This window comes from Peromyscus leucopus, chromosome 17 (genome assembly GCF_004664715.2).
Source record: "Peromyscus leucopus breed LL Stock chromosome 17, UCI_PerLeu_2.1, whole genome shotgun sequence".
Taxonomy (NCBI): Eukaryota; Metazoa; Chordata; class Mammalia; order Rodentia; family Cricetidae; genus Peromyscus; species Peromyscus leucopus.
Window position 1 is genome coordinate 4,012,740 of NC_051077.1, and position 20,539 is coordinate 4,033,278.

The 20,539-nt window shown below is 44.7% G+C and overlaps 2 protein-coding genes across 3 annotated transcripts in view; both read right to left on the bottom strand.

Annotated features, from left to right (window-relative positions):
- Positions 1–252: 252 nt before the first annotated feature.
- LOC114701264 (tumor protein D52-like) lies at positions 253–2,888 on the bottom strand. The gene is given in 3 exon segments (XM_037211891.1): positions 253–1,832; positions 1,834–2,235; positions 2,872–2,888. Coding segments are annotated over 3 exon segments (669 nt in total). The 3' UTR covers positions 253–1,582.
- Positions 2,889–15,637: 12,749 nt separating this feature from the next.
- The window catches only part of Erich1 (glutamate rich 1), a 71,923-nt gene continuing 67,021 nt past the window's right edge, over positions 15,638–20,539 (bottom strand). For both annotated transcript variants that reach the window (XM_028881226.2, XM_028881225.2), the window contains exons 5-6: positions 19,185–19,379; positions 15,638–16,042 (exon numbers count right to left, since the gene is read on the bottom strand). In XM_028881226.2, the coding sequence (XP_028737059.1) occupies positions 15,966–16,042; positions 19,185–19,379 (272 nt within the window). In that variant the 3' untranslated portion in view covers positions 15,638–15,965. The remainder of the gene's footprint in view (positions 16,043–19,184; positions 19,380–20,539) is intronic.

Genomic DNA, 20,539 nt, shown 5'->3' on the forward strand with positions numbered 1-20,539 from the left:
ATTCCTCTGAAGAGACAAATTTCTACAGATCCAGTCCTCTGGGAACACACTTCCAGGAGACCAGTTGATTTTAGAATACAAGCTTTATCCAGACCATTGGCCTCTTAATAAACATTGAAACCTAGGCTACTGATGCACAGACTTTATTAAGATTTGTCACGTATAATAGAGCATGGTTTCCATTGCATCCAAGTAGCAATCAAGAATGGCAGCATGTCATTTTGTAACAACTGACACTTGTGGCTTTTCAGATTTGGTTTGCAGAAACTTCATCCTTAATTAAATCTAGTCATGCTTTTGAAAAATGCTTTAGGTCACTCCAAGCTTGGCAATTAACATTTGGCATGGACAATGATAAAACAACCACAATAGATAAATAACAGATACAACCTCCTAGGCCATAAACACAGCAGAAGGAAATGGTGGTGAGTCAGTAGTTACCACAGTTAATAAAAAGGAGCGAAGCAGAGACATCTGGAAACTTTGACTCGCAAGCCCCACGGGTTCTCAAGCAGGGGCGATGCCTACAGTACAGTTTACATTGCTAACACACTGAAAACATGTACAGCATGATGAGCTCATTTGTATTAATGCCTTACATCCTTCGGAGTTATCAACAATACCTTAGTATAAAAAATATTCAAGTTGTATTTCTCATAGAACTTTCTGTGCTTCGTAATGGGTGCTAAATGGATTTGATGGAGGCAGTAATTTCCCCTAAGATGATCGATTTTAGCATTTTTTACAGCTATCTAGACCCAAAGACTTTTCAGACTTTTGGAATTATCAGTGACGAGTGTGGTCACATTTCAACTTACACAATGTTATTAGGTCAATTTACCTGAAATTAAATTTGAATCTTATAAAAAACGTGTAAGAGTGCCATAATAAATAACCAATATGTTGAAATGGTAGCTGATAATTACCAAGGATATAGGAGGGGACCCCATCCATACTCATGGCACTGGTAGTTTGAGTTTCTGCATAAACTTAACTTACAGAACTGCTGAAGTACATATACACCTGTCTACTTTAGTTTGATGTGTTCAGAAACCCAAGATATGGTCCTCATACAAAAACTGTTTATCCAAGGGAAAAAAAAAATGTAGCTGGTGCTTTCTCCCTTAAAAGTAACAAAATGATCCCAAAACGTGTAATAACCAGAATTTACAAAAGAACAATTTTAGCTACAAATCAAGTATACAGAGACTCAAAAAGGAAAAAAAAAATGACTCGTATAGGAAAGGATCAAACTAGAATCCCAAATGTCGAGTGATTTTTTAAGTAAAACCGCAGTGGTCACCTGCAGCTTCCTGTCATTCAGTGGGTGCCTCCCTCGGGACTACCCGAGGCTCTGCGATGCTGTTTCCTATCCAAAGGGGCATTCATGAACACTAAAGGGGGTTTCCCTGGGGTGGAGGTGAAAGTGCTTTCACTTTGTTTAATTCACAAACTATTTGGTCAAAGAAATAAGTAAAGCTAAATAAAAGCACATCTGGTCGAAATCTGCAGCCATGAACAAGATGTGCTTGGATCTCACTTGCAGCACCTGGCAGTGGGCAGCAAAACACAGGTCAGCAACTCAGGGACTCTCCTCCGTGGGCTCTAGAGGTGTCTCCGTGGACATGGCACTGGTAGCGCTCGTTGTGGAATTCAGGACTTCTCCAAAATCACCACCAGCAGGCTTGGTTCCGCCTACCTTAGACTTTAAGTTTTCAACCTTTTCTTCAAAAGACTTGAAAGTTGAGGAGTTTTTTACATCTTCCAGCTTTTTGGTGATGACTGAGCCAACCGATGAAAATGCAGCAGAAGCCTTCTGTCCAGCCTGAGTTGGTTTCAGACGTCTTCCTGTATGCAGAGGTCTCGGTCACGTCTTGCCACCCTTTGGCGATATTCTGCTTAAATTCCTGAAGCGAGCTGATCCCAAGTTTCCTCTTGATGTCTGCAAGAAGTCTCTCCTTTGCTGCCAACACTTGAGACAGAGTCTGGATTTCTTCTTCCACCTTAGCAAGTTCCCGTCTCAGCTCTTCTTGCTCCTCCTCTGACAGGTTCTCTGGGGCACTGAGCATGGTGACTGCATCCTCTCCTTCCTCGGCCACTGGCTCTGTCTTCAGCAGACCTTGCTCGCCGCGCGGTCCATGTCTGTACCACCTCGCTCCCGGCGCTCCGCCTGCCGCGCTCCTCCGCCCGCCGCGCTCCCGTGCGTGGGATTCTTGGACACTTTTTGTACCTTGTCTGAGTGGTGGGAGACAGAAGTCAAGAGAAGAGCTCCACTCAAGAGCCCAGGTGTAGGCCTAGCCCTGGCCCCTGGTTTGGGTAGCTGTTGCCTTGTTTGCTGACCTTGATGTCCTCCCTATGCTAATTCCCTGCTGGTTTCCACCCTCCTGAATGCTTAAGGGAAGTTCCTTGTCTGTGTATACTGCATATTGGGCATTATTAACAGCTTAGATGCAAGATTGTAAAACATCAGTAGCGAACTTCTGCCTCTGGGGTTCTCCCATTATGCTGTAAGCCTGTATTTAAGATTTCCTCCCTCTTTCAATAAATGGCATTTGGCATTCTGCTGAGGTGAATGACCCGCTGTCTCTTGTCTCTGTTTTTCGATCCACAGCCCCTGGCTTGGACATGGTGAACCCAGGCACTCGGTGCTGCAGCCCACAGGGCCACACAGCGGGCTGTGCTTGCTCCAACATCTCAGCGCATGAGAACATTCCTGAAAAGGATATTACGGTCTAGAAGCAACGTTTATAACATTACCGACCAGTAAACATTGATTAGTGCATGTGGGGGCTAGAATGAGGTCTCAGTCCATTTTCCTCACATTCATGTTAGTCCTTGTGAAGTACTGGTTCCTGTTACTGTAGATCTCACCTGTTCAGAGGTGACATTGTTAGGATTCTGCCACTCCTCCAGCTGTAGGACCACACATGCCCAGTTCAGTAGCCAAGCAAGTGGCCTTAAATCTTATGTCATCCATGCACTGCAGGGGTCACACAATATGCGCATGCATGGCGTAGCTCCATAAGTCCACATGCACATGTGCCGGGAAATCCTTAAAAATCCGGTCACAGACTCCTCCTCTCCTGCTCTCTCCTTCTCCTCCCTCTCTCCCTTCTCCCCATGTGTCCTTCCAACAGGCCTGGCCACACTCTCTTTCTCGAAAGAGTAACAAGCACCACATTTAAAACCAACAGACATCTTTTTGAATCAGTGACATCTTTTGCACCCCCAGAACACATTAGTGCTTGTGATGGTAGATAACTGAATCAAAGCCTCAGGCCACCCGGCAGGACCGAAGAGCTCAGTAGCTCTGGCGAGACCCAAGTGCATTTGCTGAACTGCAGCCCAGTGAACGTCTGTTGGTGCATTATGATCGGTAGACGGAATCCTCATAGTTATCACCACCTAGGACCCTGGGTCACCCAAAGATCCAGCAAGAAAGGGGCCCTTCCTGGTTCTAGGAGATGGCGTCAGCCCATACTTTTTTGTACCTAAGCTAATGACTGCTTCAACTGCTCGGTGCGTCTCTCTGTTGGACATTTTGAGCATCACCCCCCATGAAGACCTATGGAGGCGTAATGCAGCTGCCAAAGGGGGCAGGAGAGGTTATAGGAGGAAGAGCTGCTGCCTCTGAGGTGTGGAGCAGCTTGGGCCCCCACATGATAGCACTCTTTTGTCAGCTTCAAGAATGAGGTATAGCCAGGCAGCGGCGCTGGCGGCGGCGGCGGCGGCGGCGGCGGCGGCGGCGGCGGTGGCGGCGGCGGCGGCGGCGGCGCACGCACGCCTTTAATCCCAGCACTCGGGAGGCAGAGCCAGGCGGATCTCCGAGTTTGAGGCCAGCCTGGGCTACAGAGTGAGTTCCAGGAAAGGCTCCAAAGCTACACAGAGAAACCCCATCAAAAAAGAAAAAAAAATAGGTACAGTGCCGCTCTTGGAGATCCCAGCCAGGCCTCAGAATGGATGCCAGGACGTCAGTAGAGCAGAGCAGGATGGGTTCAAGTGGCTGTGGGCCTAAGTCCTTATCTATGTTGGTTGGCTGGTCGATCAGGAGCCCTGATCTCTCCCTGGACTTGGCACATGGGAACTGCTCCTTTACAAGCAAGAACACCTTTCAAGACCATAGGACAAGCCCTTGTTTCCAGTATTACCCCAAACACATGTACACCTCTCCTTGGAGGATGTGGGAACAAGCAGGGTATATGGTTATGGAACCTCTGGTAGGCAATTAAAAGAAGTGGATCTGGTGGGCGGCTGGGCTAGAGCCCGTCAGTACTGCAAATGTCAATGTCCCTTTGCTTAAAAGTGTTATAGTAATTTGAATGCAGGAGAGGACATTATGTGCCATGAATGTCCATGGTCTTCTGGGCCCCAAGTAGGGAGTTCAGTCCTGGGGTAAGGCAGGTGGGAAGGAAAGATTCAGTGATATTAGGTAAGCAGTGTCTTCCTGCACGTGGAACAAATATTGAACTTTACCGGAAGCTGTGTAGTGTATAAGGAGGCATGGTTGACTTTGAGATAGTTGCTGATAAAGACCCTGGAGGCCAAGAAGCATGGATTCTTTTCTTCTCATAGCCATTCTCTACATAATCTTTCCCTTTGTTGTTTGAAAGTGAATTCTCTCCAAAATGTCCAAGTCCAATACCCACCAGCACAGAACTGTCCGAGTTCTGCCTTCAGTGAAGCAGGGCTGGCTGTGTAACAAGGTATTTACACAAGGTGAGTCAAGAGTCAAAGACTTGTGGTTGCCTGAAGCCACTCCTGAGGGGTGTGGGGGTGGGCGGGTGTCACTCCTGGGAACCAGGAACCCAAGCTCAGTTCCCTTCCTTGACACCATGGAAGGTTCACTGTGACCCCTAGGGTGTTTTGTGGTCTGACTCTTGTGTTATTGAGTTCCCACTCCAGAGTAGGCTGACCTCAGGCGAGGACAGCAAATGGTAAGGGCAGAGGAGGCCTCAGAGCTGGTAAGATTTGAGTATCTTCAACTTCCAGCTTAGAGTATCATTGCAGTTTGGCACCATATTATCAGTTTCAAGCTAGGTTTGTGTTGGAGTCTTCTGTTTGTGAAATGCAACTTTGCAGTAATTTGAGTTATCATGTTGCCCAGGTGGATGCCACTTCAAGAGGTGAATGCCAGATCTCCACATGGGTGAGATATGTTGACCCAACTTTCTGGGCTCTAGGCCCTGTTTCTGAATTTCCTCCAACTCCTGTATTCAGTGACCTTACTGGGAGTCCAATGGAGACATGTGTAATTAAGTGGGAGATACTTCAATTCTTCTTCCAGTGTTTGGCATTATCTGTTTAAAATGATAGCTATTATCAAAAATTATCATAACCCATTTACTTTTTAGCAGGTGCTTAATTAAAACATCCCTAAACTCTTACGAGATTTAGCTAGGTGAAGTCCATGCTGACTCAAATTAGTTTTAGCATTTTACAAGCCAGAATGATTTGAGCAGAAAGGCATTGCAAATGCTCTAATTCAAAAGGAGAAAAAAAATATTTGAATTCCTTTCCCTACCTGCAATAACCTTATGTATTCAGGATAATTCCCTACAAACTAGAAAGAAGATTCTTATTAAGAGTAACAAGAAGAGACCTGGAAAAGCTTCCTGGCTCTCACAAAGATTAAGATTTTTCTAAATTGAAAAATTGACATTTAACAAAATACAGACTAGAAACCAGGTTTAGGTAGAGCCTTTTCATACCAAAATATGAACAGCGTGTGATGGCGTGTGGGTGTGCAGCTAACAGTACTACAGGAAATATATTAAGTCGCCGAATTACCTCCTAAGAACTTTTTGTCAGCACCAAATGAATGAGATTCTCTGGGGGTTACAAGAGCAGGGCCTGGCTCCAAACACTCTGCCTTGCTGGGAAAACGCGGTATTCCTCTGCCAAAGCTTAACCAGGAAGGAAGGCAGCAGAGTGTCTCAGACCCAACAGCCTCAGGGATCCCTAGAGTTGCCCATTTGGTCCTCTCCAGTTGTGGTGGTTTGAATGAGAAAGGCCCCCATAGACTCCTATATTTGAAGACTTGGTACCCAGTTGGTGGAACTGTTTGGGAAGGACCAGGAGGGTGTGGCCTCGTGGGAAGGGGTGTGCCACTAGGGGTGGAACTAGAGTTTTCAAAAGGCTTGAGCCATCCAGAGTTTCTCTCTGCCTCTTACTTGTGGGTCAAGTTGTGAGCTCTCAGTCACTGCTCTAGCTTCATGCCTGTCTGCTGCCTGCTGCCATGCTCCCTGTCATGATTGATGGTCACAGATTCTAACCCTCAGAAACTAAACCAATAAACGTGTTCTTCCATGAGGTGCCTTGGTCATGGAGTCTTAACCCAGCAGTAGAAAAGTGACTAAGACATACACGTTAGGCTATTACTATCCCCACATTTCGAGTGGGAACCGAAGCTCAGGTAGCTGTCTGGACAGATGGGCTGTTTACAGCAGGCCTAGTGTGCACATGGGGTGGAGGCTTCCATGCCACATGCCCTCTGAGGGAGCAGTGCACTTATCTTGATGGGTAGAAGCTTTTCCAATTCCCAAGGCACCCTAACTCTTAAAAAAGTTTTCACATTCAACCTGTGGTGATTTCACAACCACGAGTTATGACCACACTTTTGACAACAAAGATGTGTGGTTACAAGCAAACACACTAAACCACACCCTTTATAGACTCAGAGTAACACACTCGGGGGGCTGTCAAGTCAGGAGTCTGAACCGCGTGGAGACTTGGGATTGAGATGTCATCCACACCTGCTGCCCACAGAAGCCTAAGTGAGCACGCCCCCTTCTCAAAGGATTTCTATTAACAAGCTGCTATACCTTAGGGCTAGCTTATTTTTCCAGTCACAAGAAGGAACTAAGAAAGGTACTACCTGATCAGTTTGCCCCCAAATTTCTTTAGTCCTGGAGAAATGGTTCAGCTGCTAAAGGTCACAGTTAATCACCAAAATGTCAAAAATTACTTTTTCTCTATTGATGAAGACCCTAGAATCCTCCTTTCCTCCTGGAATGACATAAACAGTACTAACTCCAACAGTTGCTTCATCTTATGCTATTTTGAGTAATGTGTCAATTGTATCCACTGACGAGCTTCAGTGTGACATTAACACAGGCACAGGCACGGATCAGATCCAGACACTTCCTACCACTCCTGTCCCTTCCCTGTCTTAGCCACATTTCTCACTGCTGGGACAAATGGCCTGCCAGAAACAACTTGGGGGGGGGGATTTTGGCTCATGTACCCTGCCTCTGTACCAGTCTGTCTCATTCAACATCACCGCAGCCCCCAAGGAACTCTATTTCTGGAGGGGGCTGTATAGGAATGGACATGATCTGATTTGACTTGACAAGAATGAAGCCATGTTTTAGGGGGAAAAGCATAAGAAGCTAAGTGGCTTGTCCTGTCTCAAAGGAGACATGGGCGCTAAATGGAATTGCTGTGAACAAGTGGAAAGATGTTAGCACCGAGACCTTAGCTCTGTCAGAAACCAGCAGGTGACATCTTACAGAGGCCAGTCTTCCCTAGCTGCTACGCTGGCGTGTGGCCTCTGGACTTGGAGGCCTTCCTTGCTTACTGGGGATGTTCGTTCGGCATCACTGATAACATGGCTGCACCGTGGGGCACACGATCAAGTGGACTGTCACGCGCTAGGGGCCTCAAGTAAAATACTCTCCCACTAGACGTCCTATCAGGAGTTGTTGGGTAGGCGGGCCTAGGGAATGAACTACAGCACAGCTCTGGGCAACCTCAGCTTACCGGAGACCAGATCAATAGATCAGTCTGAGGCCCTCATGGGGACTCTGGGGCTTGGAGGGACCAAGGACCAAAGTCCAATGGGAACGCAGTGACTGCCATGCAGGGAGGAGGTGAGAGAGGGGAAGAGCCAGGGAAGAGGGAAAGAGGAACGAAGTGTGGTGCATCCGGTCAAAACGGGAGCAGTCTGAGGTTGTTGTGTGGCCGAGGGGTAAAATACCTGGCGCTGGCGACATGAGTTTAGAAAGAGGAGGCCCGCAGATGAAAGCTGCTAACCAGAGCCCGATTCTTTCCCATCTGCACTCTTTTCTCAGCCTTTCCCAGAGCTTTGGACTGAACTGTCTCCCCAGAGCATCGTGGCTGAACTCTGAGCCTCAAGAAGCTGAGAGAGGAGGTCTGAGAGTCCAACAGGGAACAGGACCCCGGCCTGACAATCACAGGAGTGGAATCTAACGCAGCCATGCAACCCTGTGAGTCTTTTCAGGACCCCCAAGCAGAGTGTCTAGTCTATCTGTGAACAGACCTGACCTGTAGACGCTGTGGGGTGCAAAACAGTGTTGTCTAAAACGGGATATTTCTGGTTATTTATTAGGTAGCAGAAGAGAAATTGTAACACTACACTGTTTAAAGGCTCTCTCTCTCTCTCTCTCTCTCTCTCTCTCTCTCTCTCTCTCTCTCTCTCTCTCTCTCTCTGTGTGTGTGTGTGTGTGTGTGTGTGTAAAGCCCCCTTGGAACTGCAAAGGACTCTGGCAGAAGTACGCATGGGCATGCTCCACGGCCGTGTTTGGAGAAAGAGAAATGCATTTGTCAGGGTTTCAGAATACATCGTCCTGGAAGGAGAAGACATACTCAGGGGTAGGTAGAGGACAACACAGAATGGATCAAGTGGTCCCAGCGTGTGTGGGCTCAGCACAGTTCATCTATGGAAGCAGCAACGCTGGGCACCAGCACAATTGGGGAGGCGTTTCCACCTGCTGTGACGGCTCCAAATAACACCCACATCAACCAGCTGAGTATGGACAAGCTTGGTATGCTTTTGAAGCCTAATCATCATTAGAAATCTCATAAGATTTCCCTGTATTCTTAAGAGCTTCCTTCTCTTTGTCATCTGAAAGGTTTGCAGAGATTAAGAGGGCTGTAGGCAGTTTGCAACACTGTAGGACAGAAACTGATCTCATTACTACTGACTTCAATCATAGCAGGATAAACAGATTAGCCATGGTTATGCTAACATCGTACTGACAAGCTTTGCTTCTACATATTTTTCTGTTTGGAATAGAATTATGTGCAGAAGATATGAGTTATAATTATTGCACCTGCCCCTGTCTCATTACACCCTCCCCCGCTCCAAACTAATGTGCAACCCTGCATAGATGCCTGAAGAAACAACCAGCAGCCACAAGGGAAGAAGTCATCAGAGTTACCTCATTTTAAATTGGAAACGTTCCCTAGACATGACCAAGGACAAATGCTGCAGAGGCTAAAACTGAGAATCAAATGTATTAAGTCAGAAGCAAAAATGGGACATTATGTGTAGAAGAGACTGAGGTTTGAAGGAACTCATGGCTAAAGACTAGGTCCAGGTGGACTGACTTTAGCTCACCATTCTTTCCTATCATTTACAACCTACCCCCACCTTTCTAAGGCTGTTTTAAAAGGTAGCATAAAATGTGGGGAATAATAGGATCCATATGACATCATATGCATGTATATTCTGTACCTTGGTCACGGGCACTCTCCCATAACCCTTCCCTGTAGGTGGATTTTTCTTTGGGCCACCAGATCACAAATAACGACACGGAGACTTATTATTAAGGCTGGATCACCTGGGCTACTTGTGTTTATTGATGTCTGGTTCTCCCCCCCCTTATTTTTTTTTTCTGAAAACACATAAACTTTTAAAGGTAACATACATATTTGTATTAACACAAGTGTGGAATGTGTGGTGTACACAAGTTAGTTAAAGATGATTTTTTGCTCTATGTATTTGCAGGTAAAAGGTATCTTTTTACTTAATAACTTTATAAGTTTGTTTGGATTATATAGCCAAACCTCTGTCCATGCCGTATGAAAGGATGTCATGTAATAAGTCATGAAGCCAACAAGATTTATCATGTCTCATCCAGTCTCAGAGCTGTTCCTATAGAAGAGGGGTCAGCATATATGTCACCTGTCTTGTAGTCTTTTTTTGGTTTCTTTTTTCATGTCTGTAGCCAAGATTTTCAGGTCTCCCCCAACTCTGATCTTTATTAATTTTGAAGAGAACCAGAACTTTTTGTTTCTTGTGGAAACAAAGGCATCACCTCTCCCCCAAGGCAATGTATTTTTTGACTTTCACATTGAAGTTAAGACATTCTTAAAATGTATAGGTTGGTTTAATTTAGTAGTTTTTATAATCCAATGTCTCTTAGCTTTTTTTTTTTTTTTTTGGTTTTTCGAGACAGGGTTTCTCTGTGTAGCTTTGTGCCTTTCCTGGATCTCGCTTTGTAGACCAGGCTTGCCTTGAACTCACAAAGATCTGCCTGCCTCTGCCTCCTGAGTGCTGGGGTTAATGGCATGCACCACCACCGCCTGGCTGGATTTATAAATCTCAAAGTCAACAAAATACCATACAGGATCCAGATATCTTGTGTATTTCCCATCTTTATGTGGCTTATTCTTTTTATATTTATTCTTTTTAAAAAGACTTTATTACCCTAAAACTATTTTTTAATGACTGTCTATACCCATTTTCTTTTCTTTCTTTAGCACCCAAGCATATTTTTAAACATACTATACCTTTTAAGCGTTTGTGTCTGGACCTGACTTTACTAAGTGCCTGAGGTGTTCTCTAACCACATGAGACAAATCTTAAACTGCCATGTGAGCTGCCACATTGTTCAGTTTAGTGCATGGCACTCTGGCTCCAGCCCACAGGCAATGGCTGATAGCTGTGCATCTGTACACCGAGCATTGCCTGTCTGAGAGATTACAGAACTAGGAAGCCACATCTGGCTCCTTGTCCAGAACTTTTCTTAGCTTTTTCAGGCCCTTTGTCTATATATTTGAGCCCCATGTTAGGTGCCATATATACATGGATTTTTTCTTTGGTCCACCAGATCACAAATAGTGACACAGAGACTTATTGTTAATTATAAAACCTCAGCCTTAGCTTAGGCTTGTTTCTAGTTTTATAACTTAAGATAACCCATACCTTTTAATCTATGTTCTTTTATGTGGCTCAGTTACCTTTACTCTGTATTACTTACTAATCCTGCTTCCTCTATGCCTGGCTGGTGACTCTGCCTTTCTTCTTTCCCAGAGCTCTCTCTCTGCCTGGAAGTCCTGTCTATCTTTTCTGCCTAGCTATTGGCTATTCAGCTTTTTATTACACCAATCACAGCAACATATCTTCACATAGTGTACAAATATCCCACAACCCTTCCCTGCCCTCCTTCCCCTTTCTTCTATCCCATTCATCTTTCCAAGTGGTATCTCCACACTTTTAGGGTTGGGAGAATGAAGAGACAGCACAAAGGAAAATTTGATTTGATATAGGAAGAAGAGAACCCAAAGCTTCTGCAAAATCAAGTGAAGGGACCATGGCTTAGAATGCCCTGCCTATCAACAGTGCATTGATTTGTTGAACAAGACAATATAGATCAGGGTGTCCAACCTTTCGACTTCTCTGGGCCACAAGGGATGACATGTCTTGAAGCATATATTAAATAAACAAAATACTAACAAAGGCCAATGCAAAGGTCTGTGTATAATTTTCAGAATCTCTATCACCACCACAGATAAAAGACCCCAAATAATAATTATGAAGCACCCTGTACAGAAAGCAGGTCCCAAGTTTGCTATCACTAATAAAGAAAACAATATATATATTTGATAAAACTTCATTTATTTATTAATTTACTATCAAAGAGGGCAACATAAAACCAGTGGGATACTTGACATTTGAGAAAGGAAGGCATCAATATCTGGTTTGATAGACACATTTGCAGTTCTCAGTGAGTTCTCCAGGTTGAATTCTCATCTGATATTTTGCTCTAATTTCACTCTAAGTATGTTCCATTCTTGAAAACAGTTGCTCACATATATGTGCTGCCAAAATAGGATGACATGAATAAGGCATGATTGTGAAGTAAGGAAAGAGTATTTGTTTCCAGGATGGAACTTATAATAAAGAGAGACATAAAACTTTTCCTGTTGAGCATGGTGGCGCACACCTTTAATCCCAACACTGGGGAGGCTGAGGCAGATGGATCTCCATGAGTTCAAGCCAGCATGGTCTACAGAGCAAACTCTAGGCCACTTTGTCTCAAAATTTTTTTTCTTTAGTTTGAATGTTAGACTGCAGTTCTATGTGGTTTGAAAATCACTTGAAATCTGTTTGAAAATTGACAGGTAATATATTTAAGTCAACTGGAAATGGATTCATAAATCTGAAATACTGATTATTTCTTGGAGTATATGAAATGTTTTAAAAATCTAATATCAAAAGACTGAGGTTACATTTTTCCACCCACAACACTACGTTTAGTCAATGTATCAGAATCCGTAAAACTGCTGGCCTTAATTGGAACTTGCCATAATTTCAGTTTCATTGGAAGCTGTCATGATTTGAAATGTATCGGTAAGTTGTTTTCATCTTAATTCATTTAGACAAACAGTTAACTCCAATAAAAACCCTAAATCTGTAAACCCAGTTTCATTGTCAAGTTCTGGCACCAACTTTGTTGTGATATCATAAAAGACTTGATGATATGTTACAAGTCATAAATCTCTTTAACATTTGGCCTCAACTTAGATATCTTGCTTCCGAAAAGCAAGTGATATTGGCAGTCAGCAGCAACAACCTTAAGGCATTCCTGGAACCAGCCATGACTTAAGTCTTTGGTTCTTATGAAAGTCGGTCTTGATGATGATTTGTATGCTGTTGTCCATTTTTAATGATTCTGTGTATACATTTTCTTGATGTATTATGTCATGACACCTCATTAAATGTGAGTTCTGGGTGGAAATTGTGTCATCTTTGATTAGTTTTATAAGTCCCTCTCTTTTATCAGTCATACCAGGACACTAACTATAACTATACAAGAAATGCTGACCATGGACAAAAATTGTTGCTTTAACTTTTTACATGCATGAATGTTTTATACACACACACACACACACACACACACACACACACACACACATAACATGTGCACACTTGGTGCCTGCAAAAGTCAAAAGAAGGCATCCAGTCCCCCGGAACTGGAGTTATGGATGGTTGTGAGCTACCATGTGGGTACTAGGAACTGGACCTGGGTCCTCTGGAAGATCATTGACTACTTTTTAATGTTGAGCCATCTCTCTCCAGCACCTGCTTCAACATGTTATATTGCTTCATGTAAACCTTTTGATTTAGCTGTGTCCTTTAACACAACTAAAGAAGCCGTTTCTTTAATGGCATTATACTAAGTATCGATCCCTCTAGTAAAAATGGCAGGTTGAGAGGCACTGGCAGCATTGATATGGTCATCCATCACCAAGCTGATGTAAAATTAGCACCCCGGCTCTCCAGACTTCTCTCAAGAGACTTTCCCCTCTTTTCAGTCTGTCTGGCTATAGTCTAGTGAGACAACTCACTTTGGACCACGCCCCCTCACTGCACATCTGCTAAGATTTCCCTACATTAACAAATTCAGTATCAGAAAATGGTTTTGCCCCCCTTCCATTTTGCCATTAAAGTTGTAACCATCTAACTAGCTTTTACAATCGAATCTGTTTAAGTTGTAACTTAATTTTTTGGGGAGGGGGTTAAGGGGCTGGAAAGATGGCTCAGTGCTTAAGAACAATTGCTGCTCTTTCCCCCAAAGGACCCGAGTTCATTCCCCGCACCCACAGGGGCTCACAGGCATCTGTAACTCCAGTTCCAGGGGATCTGATGATCTCTTCTGGCCTCCATGGGCACCAGGCACAGACATGCGTCAGGCGAGCACTCCAACGCTATTTGCTGCGAATCTGAACATATCCCTCAAAGGGTGCTCTCTTGGTTATTTGACTTAAGGAGAAAAGCAGTCACCTGGCCTCTGTTTACAGACTCCTTTCATCCGTAATCTTTCCTCTATGTTTTAGATGCTGTAGAAGCCATGCTGGGATTAACAAAACGATAAAAGGTAAGGGACTACATGTAATTTTATTATGAAAATTAACCGACAGGGAAACAGAAGGCAGGGAGGGCTTGGGGAAGTGAGGGCTGTCTGTGAAGTGCGGTGGATGACGCATGGCATGGCTGAGGGCAGAAATACCTTTATTGCTCAGATAAGGACATTTGTCTGTCTTCTAACGCTGAACACCTGTCGTTTGCACCAGGCGATGAAAACGTCACTGATAACGGCTGCATCCCACTCTCAAGGCACCAGGAGACATGCAACACTGATGGACGGCGCTAACCCAACTGTCTGTGTGTGGGAGACAGCACACGGGAAGCTGTATAGAACTAAAACCGTCAATGTGTCCAGGTATCAAGAACACGTACAACATGTGACACCGTGACACATATTGCCATTCATAGTGTCCACACTTAAGCTTCCAAGTTTAAAAAAAAAAAAAAGAAGTCTGTTGTTGTTGTTGTTGGTTGTGGTGGTGCACAACTTTAATCACAGCACCCCGGGGGACAGTGGCAGTTGGATCTCTGGGAGTTTGAGGCCAGCCTGGTCTACAGAGTGAGTTCCAGGACAGCCAAGGCTACACAGAAAAACCCTGTCTTGAAAAACAAACAAACAAACAAAAACAAAAGGAAGAAGGAAGGAAACATTCTTATTGTTTTAAGTAAGTTCGTTTACAATTTCGTGTTGGGCTACCTTTGTAACTGTCCTGGGCAGCCAGTCTCTGAGCTATGTGTGGGACACCTCCGATAAACGTTTCACTTTTAAAAGACTCAAATTGAGGTGAGGCAGTGGTGGTGCACACCTTTAATCCCAGCACTTGGGAGGCAGGCAGAGCCAGGCGGATCTCTGTGAGTTCGAGGCCAGCCTGGGCTACCAAGTGAGTCCCAGGAAAGGCGCAAAGCTACACAGAGAAACCCTGTCTCCAGGGGAAAAAAAAAAGATTCAAATTGAGCAGGATGGTGACACAGACTTATGCCAGGGAGGGGTCAACCGTGGTGCCAGGGAGAACTCATTACTACTCCAAAATGAGTAGACATGAAGTTCATTTTATTCATGTTATATTTTCACGGATAGAGCTAATGACTGGTGAATCTGTGTCTTCCCCGGCACCTGCGCGGTCAAGTGACCAATGCTTTTAGAACTCCACGTACAGAAACTGGTGGCTGTTCCCTTGATACAAAGAAAGATAAAACAAGAAAAACAGATTCTTTATACCACTTCTAATGTAGACAAGACGGAAGAGAATAAGTTCAGTTATAACCAAACTATTTAAACTTTTTGGTAGCCATGTAGAACTTGTGATTAATATGGTATTTAAAAAGTATTTAAAATGCCATACAGCATTTTAAGAAGTATTGTTTCGTGTGTGCATGCGTGTGCATGTGTGTTTGTGAGTGCAGGTGCACACACGCCACAGTGGACGTCAGAGAATAATATTCAGGAGTAGGCTCTTGAGAGCAGGATCCTGCCTTCCGCCTTGCTGAGGCAGGGTCTCTGTTTCTGCTGCTGTGCTGCAGACTTCGGGTGAGCTGGCTGGGGAACCTCCAGGAAATTCTCCCATCTCCCATCTTGCTGTAGGCATGCTGGGATTACAGATGGGTGCCATGGCAAGAGCTTTGGGTTTCGGGGACCAAACCCCCGGCATCACTTGCATAGCCAGAGTCCTTACACGCTGGGCCACCTCCCTAGGCATTATGGTTTTCAGACACAAGGTGATTTTTTTTTTATAACAAATATGATAACTTTAAACTATATTGTTTATTTAATAAAATGTCTGTTTTAAATTATTACAAGCATTAGAAAAAATCTATTTATATAATAACTCAATACATATGTAACAATAAGCAAGTGAAACACTTCAATTTTACCCCAATTTCTCACTTACTATCTTACCAACTATACACAAACACAGAAATAAATAATAAGGTAGAAATGTCTTCAATGTCTCCGGTTTGATTCACAAAGAAAATAAATCTTTATGTACAAGAATGAAGTCTCAGTTCACCCATATTTGTATTTAACATCTTCTTGTAAATAGTAGATAGCTCTTCTTAAAGAGGTACTGTTTTATTCACTGGCTTTTTGTTCAGGAAGAATATGTGTGATCCAATAATTAAAGAAAGCTGAGATTACTCTGGCATGGTCTGTAAGGCAAAAACAGAAACAGAACAAACAAAGAATAAAATCATAAATAATGATTATTTTATAGGTTTTAGCTCTTTGGACCCTGAGAAGCCCTGAAAAATCTAATAAAAAGCCATCTTGGTATAAAAATCAGTTGACGATGGTACACTGCAAACGAAAATAGAAAGAAAACAGCAGTTTGGGTCACGGAAAGAATCAGAATCTCAAGTGGTGTGTACTGGGAGTTGCACAGCCTCTGGCTTTCATGGTGGCAAAGCTGTGCCAGGACAGCCAAAACTCGGCTAAGGAGACAGAGTACACAGCCAACATCACCTGCCAGCCGTCCTGTTCCTGCCGAAGGACTCAAGGCTTTTCTCAGATACCTGCCTTTCTAGTCACCTGGCTGCACGCGAGTCACAGGTCCCAGAATAGACACATCTAGAGTTTAGTTTAGGACGGCTCTACTTCTGCAGTTCACAGCTACAGAGAATACAAACTAACTCTAAGTCTGGAGGTGGAGGGTGGGGGCAGAGGGGACTCCTCCCCCAGTCTGGCCAAACCCTGGGCTACCCTTGATGTGGTCCATCTGAATCATTACTTCCAAACCACGTAGTATCTAGTATCTGGGAGATCTGGTGCTGGGGGGAGAGGGGGGGTCCAACTTCCCCTTTATTTCCTGTAAACCCTATGAGCTCCTCCTAATACTTTTTTTTTTCCTTTTTTTGCCCAGGGATAAGGTGTTTGACCTCTCTAAATTTCTTTTTTTCTCTGTTGGGATAATGTAAGGAAACTCCACAGTGAATACAGGGAGCTGAGTGCAAATATCCCTACCTTGGCCCTAAGTGTCTGAGTGTGACAGAGGCCAGCTCAGCAAATGGCAGCCTGGCTCATAAAGGGGTCTATGATAACAACAGAACAAGGGGGTGTGAGTCCAAATTTTCGTTAGCATCTGTATGGTCCTAACATCCTGAAGGCAGCGAGCCTGTGAAAGGTGTGGAGTTTTTTTCCAGTAAAGCCTCTGTCGTTTCAGAAGAGAATCCCCAAGCTGCGGGGAGAGAAAGGAGATACGGTGGGCAGGATACAGGTGCCTGCTTTAAAGTTCAGACCCCAGAGATGGCAGACACAGCTATCAGACTTCATAGGCTCATTTATAAAGAATAAAACCTAATTCCAAAGAGTGACACTGGCCAAATCTCCTTAGGAAACCTGGTATTTAAGAATAACGTCTAGTTGTGAAACTTTATTTCACCAAATAGCTTGACATTGAAACAATTTTAAGTGCATAGCCTACCCCATGCTTTGAGGGAACCTGCGTTACAGAAACAGGTCCGTGTATAAGATTCAGTTCTTCTGGGCGGTGGTGGCACACACTAATCCCAGCACTCGGGAGGCAGAGCCAGGCGAATCTCTGTGAGTTCGAGGTCAGCCTGGTCTACAAAGCGAGTTCCAGGAAAGGTGCAAAGCAACACTGAGAAACCCTGTCTCGAACCCCCCCCCCCAAAAAAAAAAATGTTCTATCAAGTACTTGTGGCAAATGTTCCTGAAATCTAATCCGTCCAATGATCTTAAGACCCAGTGACTCTCGCATGCAGTCTCCCCGTGAACACACTCTAGATGTGTTCAGGATACACACATGAAAGTCTTAAGTGCCAGAAAAGGACAAGTAAAATTAATTTCATCTCATAAAAAATTCCCATTGGTTTAACCTAATAAACCTAGCTTTATATAGTTTGTTTTTAAAAACACTTCTGGAGTGTGTGTGTGGTGTGGTGTGCGGTATGTGTGATTATGTGGTGTGTGTGGTTTTATGTGGTGTGTGATGGTGTGGTGTGTGGTTATGTGGCATGTGGTGTGGTGTGTGGTCATGTAGTGGTGGTGTGGTATGATGTGGTGTGTGGTTATGTGGTGGTGGTGTGGTATGATGTGGTGTGTGGTTATGTGGTATAGTATCTGTGGTATGTGGTGTGGTATGTGTGATGTGTGGTGTGATGTGTGTGGCTATGTGTTGTGTGGTGTGGTGTGTAGTGTGGTAAGTGTGGTGTGTGTGGTCATGTACCTGTACGTGTGCATGCAGAAGATGCAGGGAGACTTCAGGCGTCTTCCCCAATGGTTCCCACCTTACTCTTTAAGATAACACCTCTTGTTGAAATGAAAGCTCATCATTTGGATAGGCCGGCTGGCCAAGGATCTGGGATCTGCGCATCTCTGTGCTGGCTCCCGGAGATACAGGCACATGTGTTCATTCCTATCCTTCTAGGTGGGGCCTGGGGCTTCACATCTGGGCCCCCATGAATATCTAGCAAGTGCTCATACCTGCTGAGCCATCTCCTTAACCTTGATTTTTTTTTTTAAATAGAACCTTTTGCAGTTCCACATATCCTTCTTATGGATATTTAAACATGGATATTTAAATTTGCCAAATAATACAATAGGCATGATAAGGCAACCGGCCGCTGGCCTGTCAGGCGGCGGTCCTTGCTTTCAGGGGAGCATCTGAAGGCCCTGTCTTCCCCAGCACACACCCGGACTTCCCATGAGCTTCTCCGGCCCCACGGCCTCCTTCAGTTTCTTTGCCGTCTCCTCTCTGGCCTGTCGCAGGTCATCTTTGCTCAAGCCCCTCAGGACTCCTCAGTCATGGTCACAAAGAAGCCTCTGTCCTCTCCTCTCCCCTCAGCTGCATCCAGGTGACCACAGACCCTCATACTCCTCTATCCATCCCTCTGGACAGACAGACCACACACCAGGCCTGATACCCACATAATACAGTTTGCATAGAGTGGGGACGGAAAAAGATCAGAGAAGTGAGAAAAGGAAAGATCACCATAGTAATCCAACACTCGTCCTAACCGTCCCAATGGCAAGATTTTAATACAGCATCAAGATCTTCAGAAGACAGAAAACTTCTCCCTCTGCCAAACTGACAGAGAAGAAAAGAAGAAAAATGAATTATTCCACTCCCAATTAAATTCAGAGCCCCCAAAACTGATAACTCAAAGGCCAAAACTTAGATGGCATTTATGTTTTTGCATACACGATGAGGCATCTTTTTATGCCAACCAGAAGCACATGAAGCCCCTTTCTCTGAATGTTCTATTCTACAAGTATCTTTTTATGCTCAGATCCGGGGGAAGTCCTTGAGTAGACACTGCAGTACTTACTTACCAGGAGGCAACATGCAGTGCTCTGGGAACATCTTCAGAGCGCTCTGCAGCCTCTCAGTGTCCTGCAGAAGCAGCAGAGTTTTCATGTGGTCCAGAATGAGCACATCCGAGGGAGGCATGCTCCGAGACTCAAGGAGGCTCAGCAGCTCTTCTGTGGTTTCTACACACACAGCTGGATCGATGTCTTTGGAAGTATCTGAAAGAAGTCACGCAGGATCTTAGAGTCAAGATAAACTTTCACTTCCTTAAGAGTCCTCAAACACACGTTCCGCTTGCGATGAGATGTATGAGATAGAGCAAGCTCCCAGGGGAGAGCTGGAATAGAACTCTGGAAAGAGACAATAACGTGCCACTATTGGAACGACACTGCAGAGTCAGCTTGTGTGTGTCTGATCTTTTAAACGCCTTCCAAGCATAACACAGTGCTCCGAGTCAGAGACAACAGCAGGAAAAAACAGACAGGGAAACCAAGCTCAAAGTCATGCTATGGGGCTTTACAACCATTGGCAACAGACCAAGAGTTCCGGCTGTTCAGCACGAATAGAAAACCCACCCAAGAGGCCAGCTTTGTTCTCCAAAGGGCCCATTGAGCTAGGTGGCTGTCTTAGAAAGATAATGGGTTTTTTTTCCCCCTTTGGCTCTTTTAAGGTCTTTAAACTTTCCGTTTATTTACTTACTATTTTTGGTGAGCACACTAAGTATGGGTTTCACTTATTTTTCCCAGGCACACCCGGCGCTCACTTGCCTCACCGCTGCCTTTGCCCGCAGCCCTCGCCACTCTTCCTGGTTCCTAACTTGTCCTCCTTCTGCTTCCATGGCACATGTCCTCCGCACCTGCTGCTGTCCCCCCTCCCCACTTCCTTCACCTCATGGTCCCCTTTCTACTCCCATGTCCTGGACGGACACACACACACACACACACACACACACACACACACACACGCAAATTCATATTTCCGTATGGGAAAAACAATGGCAACGTCTGCATATCTGAGTCTGGCTTGCTTCGCTGAGCATCATGAAGGTCTTAGTTCCAGTTTCCTGTAAGGGGCACAGTTTCAATCTTTTTTTTGCAGCTGGACACAATTCCACTGTAGTATGCACCATATTTTCTCGGCCAATATCAGGGTTTTCTTTGCCACGAGCTTTCTGTGGCTGCCGGTGTGCTCATATGTGATGGTGTCTGTATTAGTCCTTATGGTAGTCTGAATGGTAATGGCTGACACAGGCTCAGAGACTGGAATGCCTGGTCACCAGGGAGTGGCACTATTGGGAGGTGTGGCATCGTTGGAGGAAGTGTGTCACTGGGGGCAGGCTCTGAGGTTTCAGATGCTCAAGCCAGGCCCAGTGTCACAC